Below are 6919 nucleotides of genomic sequence, written 5' to 3'. Positions count from 1 at the left end.
TTTTTTTTTTTATTATTTTTTTTTTTTTTTACTAGGGTGTTGTTTCCCGAGCCACCTTAGTTCTGGGATAGGTTTTGTTTTCCACAACACCGAACAATGGCGGCGAAAATCTCAGTGTTTAATCCATTGCCAGCCCAATCACCCATCAGCATAAACTGGCCCGCAATTGGCTCGTTTTTCCTTTCCGAATTTCGCACTTGAGGAAGGGAGAGTCACTTGGCTCGATGCCATATCACATGGAGCTGAATCTGTGTCCAGCTCTTTTTTTTCTCTTTGAATTATGGCGGCTTGGGATTTTTCTTTTGCTCCGCTGCCCCGTGCACGGTTCTGCGCGTGAAGCGCGGTTGGCGCTGGCCCCGTCTCCGGGACGAAATAGGGTCAGCAAACCCACTGAATCCAGTGCAGAACCCATCGTCAGTGGGATTTGTGTGCTCGATGACTTCATATCTTGCCAAACGAGCCAATCCGAGCTCTCGGGCTCTTCCGGCTTGATTGCTCCAGCATCCCGCGGGGAGCATGGGATTGGCCCATTGGGCTGCCAATCATTGCACTACTAAAAGCACAGCCACAACTGACCTCGCCAAGTGTGTGTCGAGTCATTCGATGGACGGAGCTTCGACCGAGGAGTCGTGGCCCTTAGTGCTTACTCAGCATCGCTGATACTAAACCGAATAGAGTATATTGAGCTGCCAGTTTCCGTAATCAATGACCCCTCAATTGATCGGTCAAGTGACTTGATAGGAGGATCAGATGCATGCGCTGGAGTTGGGGGAGCCTCACAGCTGCTTCTGGACTCGTGCCTCTCCATTTGGCCGTGTACGTCATCTTCACACAACAGACGACCAAAAGTTGTGAACGAGGGTCCCCTAACTGCAGAACGACGGATTGAAGCAGAATGCTGGGAACCTAGGGACCAACCAGATCCCATCTCGTGTCTTGCCCCTCCTCATTTTACTCCTCTGGCGAAGCTTCTCCAAGAGGCGGCGGTGCATCAGGCAAGTTGAACCGTGGGCCTGACGGAGCATTATGCGGTCTGCATACATACGTCAGAGTCGAGAACGCGAGAGACAAGCAAAATGGACTTTTTGAGTTTCGGAATTATGAGCTCTGAAGAGAAATTCAACTAGCCTGCCTGAATGAGAAATGGTCGGCGTGACATGATTCCCGATCTGATCTTGCGGAACTCAATGCTCTCGGGCAGTACTCCGTAAAAGTGCACCTCTTCTTCACTGCCGAACGACGATCATCCTTTCAGCTGCTTCTTAGGTAGTATGTTGGAGGGTGACTCCTCGTACTGGTACCTTGACACCCTGGGCCTAGTGGTTCGATACGACCAATTAGTGGCTTCCCCAATACTTGCTACATGCCTACAACCGACCAAAACATTCCCTGCATGCATGCACAAGTCACAGTACACCGAACCTTGGACAGCGAACCATGTAGAGGTCCATTGGAAGCTACGTCCAATTGATCCACAAATCCCCCAGACACAGTCAACTCGAGCTTTGACGGAGGACCTCCATCGTACTCGAACATTCTGGCAAGCTCCCACCAACCCATGCCAGCTCCATGACCTCCTCATACACCGTCGGCCAACAACCGAACAAAAAAACGCGGGCACAGTTCATGCAGACCACCCACGTGTCCGAGCTGTCAAGTTTTCAAAAGGGAAAAACTCCCCATTCGAGATCTTCACCAATCTAGATCCGCGATCACATTTTTCTCCTCGCGATGAGACCGAACGGGTTTCCCAATCCCCATCTCTCTGAGTGCGATCCAGAGGAGATCAGAGCCTATCGATGGCATATGAATGGAACATGGTCAATTGGTGCGGAGTCCGTTGCACTGCAGTGTTTTGACCCTCGCTTGAGCAGGGCCCACGTCAGTCAAAGATGTTGGAGGTACGAGAGGAGGAGGAGGCAAACCCCGGTTTAAAAAAGTAACTACTCCGTATAAGTAATAATAATAATAATAAACCCGCTCCCCTTGTCTTTTTATGCAGTGGAACATCATCTGACCAGTTGCAGATCTTAGGTAATCGCGCTTCGATCACTGGTGCATTTCATCAAATGACTTTCAGAATCCATCCAAAGTGTTCGAATCACCACTCTCTGATTTCCGGCTTTGTCGGAACCGATGCATGGATTAACAACGAATCTGTTCCCCAACTCCTGGTAAATCGTCCCGAGCATCGGTGGAAAAAGGGCCGTCCCGTATTGTGTCATCACGCGCGGGATGTCGCTAGAGGCGGGTCTGGGGGAATCCAACTACCTAGATTGGCAGACGTCGGGGTTGGAACTCGGCCAACAACATCATCGTTGCTGAAGAAGAGAGGGGGAGAACTCATGCGAAGTTACCTCAGCAGACAGGGGCCACTTAGGCAGGGCAGATAACTAGAGAATCATAATTCAGGTTTGATAGACGGTGGTGCCATTATCGCCCAATGCGGGAAGACAAGTATCATTGTTAGAGAGATTATGTTCACTAGTACGCTGCATTTTATTCAGACAGAACGCGAACCCGATGCCTACTACCGAGAAACCAAGATGATTCTGGATATGTAGATACACGGCAGTGGTATTCACAGGGATCGTATGCAAGATAGTCAACCAAGATGCAAAGCCAGAATTCAAACTCCAAAGTCGACAACAATGTAATGAAAGGTCACCGCATTTAAACAAGCAGCATCAAAGTTCAGCTTGAATAATGCATACATCATGACAAAGCCAACTCTACCAAAGTGGAAGAAACCCGAAGATGAAGAAGAATCATTTGAATCGTGCAGTGCACCGACCCATCACCTCGCCCTGGCAGACCAGTTCGGCATTGAACTCGGACCCGTCCAGGGTAAGGTAAATGTCAAAGTACACTCGATAGAAAGTACCATTGGGCGTATCCATGCGCTCGAAATCCTTCTCCAGGTTCTTGCTGGAGAGGTCTGACGTCAAAGTGACCACTTCTTTGATGCCTGTGAACTGTGTCAGCATCCTTCCTGCGCGGAACTTCATCTTCGGAGTCACTAAGGTGGCTTACGTGGGTCTTTCACGTATTCAGGGCACACATCTTCATCGCACGCGTAGAGAACGTCCTCGTACATCAAGGACGCTCCCGGCGCCACTTGCCGGAAGAAGCTGACCTTGACCGGCTCGCCAATCTTGACACGTTCGCCCTTTTGCACAAAAATTTGACGAGTGTACTTGCATCGATCCTTGCCGTCAAGACTCGGGACTCGGTACTGCTCAGGGTGATAGCCCTCCTTGAACGGCTGCAGAGTTGCCATCAGGTAGTGACGACGGGCAACACGATGTGTGATGAGACGTTCCGTGATGCCGGCTGTTACAGCACCTTTGACAATTGCTGCCACGGAATCCATAGGCCGCACGACTTTATTCTGGAACTGCGGCGGTACGTGCAACTTGATCTGCTGGAACAGGTATTCAGAGGCACCGAATCCACCAACAACAAGCACGTTCTGCAAAAATGGAAACAGTTAGCTTACTATTGGCTCTTTCAATGCAGATTTTCCCACCACATGTCATATATGCTCACCTGTAGTGTCCTGTTTTGCGCTTGAATGGCAATGATCTGGTTGCGGACTAGCTCCAAAATCCGGTTGACGACCGGCTCAAAGCATTGTAGGATCTCTTCGTTTGTGAAGGTCATATAACCCTCTTCAATGTCTGCTTCCGGGTAATCGGCCTCAATACCCACGTCAACAGCCCACTTCTGTCCGTTATTGCGGAAGTCGGCCTTGATTCGATTCTCAAAGTCCATGATGCACTTGGCGTAGACTTTGCCTACTGTGCGCGACCCATCAGGCAACTTCATCTTGCGGATCTTTGCCCGCAGAATGTTGCTGAAGTTCCGGTTGAGCGCCGTCGAACCGCACGAATCACCCGACCCTGCCGTGCATTCGGACACAGTGAACGGATTCTCCTCCTCGACCTCATACGCGATCAAATCCACCGTTCCACCACCGCAGTCCACAATCAAGATGGCGTCTCCCAGTTTGAGATTAAGCAATCCAGTCTTGGCGCAGAACATGGCTGCCGCCTCCGGCTCGGTAATTAGGGTGAGTCGATTATCGTTCTCATCCCGCAGGAAGCCGGCCTGAATAGCGGCCGCGCGCGTGGCAGCTTTGGCAGCCTCGTTCCAGATGGCGGGCACTGTCAAGAAGTATTTGATATTCCGCTCTTCTCGATTGAACACCTCGCCGAGTGTTTTCTGCAATTGGCTACGCATCGCTTGCCGCAGCTTGAACAGGTAGTCGGCAGCCACATCGATCTCGGATTTGCCCGGCGGCAGTGGAGGCAGGTTGATGGGGTCTATATAGGTATTGCCAGACATCATCAACTGCAGCTTGAACCACTCCACCTTCTGAACGCCGGGTTTGGGATAGCCCGTGGGAGAGAGTGCATCGGCGATGTCCGGACCCCAGCCAACCACCTTTTGATACTGGTCATAGTACAACACCGTGGGGATCTTTTGCTTGGCAAAGGTACCGGCGCCAGGCCACTCGGTGATGATATCCTCTCGCACTTCACCATTGGCGATAAAAGCAAAGGCGACACCCGAAAATGTCGTTCCGAAGTCGATACCTACGATCAACTGCGGCTTGTTTCGGTTCTGTTCTACTTCGGCTGGCTTGCGCGGGCCCCCCTGCACCGCAGGCGGAGGCAGAGGTGCCGGGATTGGCGGTGCCACCGGTGGATGCTGGTAGCCATATCCCGGCGGCGCAGTTGTCGGTACTGGCCCTGGCGGCGGCAGTTGCTGTTGACCATACGGCTGTAGAGCGGGATTCAGCGGGGCAGGGTGGGTCAGTGGCTGGGTGCCCGGAGGCGGCATCGGACTTGTCGGCCGTCCTGCGCCAGAGGGATGGTATGGAGAATAACTCGGAGGACGAGGGGTGGAATTTTGGCCGTTCATGGGTAAGCTCGTTGTCGAGGAGGTGGATGGAGGCGGCGGACTTGAGGAGGTACTCGACGGCGGAGGTTGATATGTGTTGCTTGAGGCAGGTGTTGCGGAGGACGCTTGTGAAGTGGTGGCGATCGAGTTACTGCTGTTCTTGCGCTTTGTGAACCCCAACGTCGATTTCAGCCGGGAAGTCATGGGGACTGAATGCGCTCACACACGGAGCCAAGAAGGAGAAGGAAAGGGGGAAAGGGGAAAAAAGGACAGCGAGTGGGAGGGGAGAGAAAGAAAAAGAGGGGTGGGAGGAAAACGGGCCAAAGAGACGCGGGCGCTCCTTTAGTCGCGCGAGGAAAGTAGAGACGAGGCGAGCAAGGCACCGAGCGAGTAGAGCTGAGAACGGATAATGGGAATGCAGCGAGAAAACGGAGGCGCAGAAGATGGGGATCGTATCTAAACTCAAGAGGAGACAATTTGTTGTTCTGCCCTAAGGAAGGGACTGATTCGGCAGCAGGGGGTCTAAGATTAATTAATTGTCAGCAACAGTTGACCACCTTATTTGCGGAGAAAAATGGAGGTCACCGACTCGCGTCGGGAGACACAGGCCAGGGCCGACAGGGCTGCAAATTGCGCGCACCAGAAGCCGTGATCGCACTGCAGGGAAAGGGATGGAATCAGCAACGATAGGAAAAGGTACACAGCGCGATCGAATATTTCATGGCTCCGCACGGCGGTTCCCGATTCCAGGACGTGCAACCAGGAGGGCACAGGCTTGGGACATTTTTCCCTTGGAGGGGCATTCGTGTTGGGCGCAGCTAGCGGCTGAACGGGCTAACCCTCACACTAACGCCAGCACCAGCGAATCGGCGTCGCTGGCGAGCCTGAGGCACCGTTGGCAGCTCGCTCCCTCATTATTGCCCAGCCCACAGACCGGTTCTTTAACTCCCACACGTGATTGCAGCTGAGTCTGGCGAATGATGCCACAGTAAGTCTGGATTGCTGTCTGCAGAAAGGCGGCAGTTCAGCTGGTTCTTTGTTGGCCCTGTGGCTCATCGCACTTTGAAACGGTTGGGCTTCGGTTCGGACCTTGGGTCTCCCAAAGCTTGCGCGCCAGACTCGCCAACCGGCAGTCTTCCTGGATGATTTTGCCTGGAATATTTCCGAGTTGGCGGCTGCTTCTTTCAGCGTTCATCCGCAATGGCTTCGTTGAGACTGACGATCGAGAATGAGAACAATTCCAGGCCAGTACCCACTGCTCGTCCACGCACAGTTCGATGCCCCAAACGGCAAATTAGTACTCCGAGGAAACTTAGTTACGACCATTTAATCTACGCCTATATGAGAGTTACAGTGTTAGGTGCAGTACGAATCGCTTCTTTGCAGCTTGGTCCCATTTTGCTCCGCGGCATTTGGTGCGGCCGTTGTTTTCTACGCGGTGAGATGAAAGGACCCTCAAGAGGAACTTTGCGCTTGAATTCGAGAAATGAGAGCCGCAGCCCAACGAACTATCCTCAATTGGATCCGGGGAGGCTCGTGCGGCGTGTCACTGCCGCCCCACGGCTGCCACAGGCACAGGGCCACGACTCCACGAAAAGCAAGATCGGAGCCCAAGGAACCCATTAAGCTATATCACGTGACTGATTTGAAGTTAGTCATCCGCGTATCCACTTCAGCCTGAAAGGCGACTGGATAGATGAGGGCGTAAGGCTGGGTTGGCTGGTTGGGTTGGTGGAAGCTCAGGCCGCTTGTCAATGCCTGGCATGAGCCAATTCATTCTCAGTTACTCAACGCATGAAAACGAACCCACACAACGCACTACTTGACTGCTTAATGGTGAACGAGCGCAAAGTCCAGGGAAAAATACGGAGCATTCAAGGGTGTCACACACCCGTAACATGAAAAGTGCATTCGGCGGGTTTCGATCCAAGCAAGTGTGTCCGGTTCTTCATCAGAATACGAGCAGCTGGGAAGTCGGGATGTGTTCTCGTTGTTCTCGTACGTGACTTGGAAA

General features: G+C 52.5%; 2 protein-coding genes across 2 annotated transcripts; both read right to left on the bottom strand.

Moving 5' to 3' along the window:
- Positions 1-2768: 2768 nt before the first annotated feature.
- On the bottom strand, positions 2769-5109 carry VTN49DRAFT_2852 (uncharacterized protein; the record flags this gene model as incomplete). Its single annotated transcript, XM_069410623.1, has 3 exons — positions 2769-2968; positions 3034-3472; positions 3550-5109. The coding sequence occupies 3 exons, from the start codon at positions 5107-5109 to the stop codon at positions 2769-2771; spliced, it is 2199 nt and encodes a 732-aa protein (XP_069269410.1).
- Positions 5110-5247: 138 nt separating this feature from the next.
- VTN49DRAFT_2851 (uncharacterized protein) lies at positions 5248-6528 on the bottom strand (the record flags this gene model as incomplete). The annotated part of the gene is made up of 4 exons (XM_069410622.1): positions 5248-5361; positions 5409-5427; positions 5495-5562; positions 6415-6528. The coding sequence occupies 4 exons, from the start codon at positions 6526-6528 to the stop codon at positions 5248-5250; spliced, it is 315 nt and encodes a 104-aa protein (XP_069269409.1).
- Between the last annotated feature and the right edge of the window lie 391 nt (positions 6529-6919).

The sequence above is a fragment of the Thermomyces lanuginosus genome (assembly GCF_041956635.1).
Source record: "Thermomyces lanuginosus strain ATCC 200065 unplaced genomic scaffold VTN49scaffold_27, whole genome shotgun sequence".
In the NCBI taxonomy this organism is placed as follows: Eukaryota; Fungi; Ascomycota; class Eurotiomycetes; order Eurotiales; family Trichocomaceae; genus Thermomyces; species Thermomyces lanuginosus.
The sequence above is the reverse complement of the archived record's forward strand: the minus strand, read 5'-3'. Positions and strand labels throughout refer to the sequence as shown.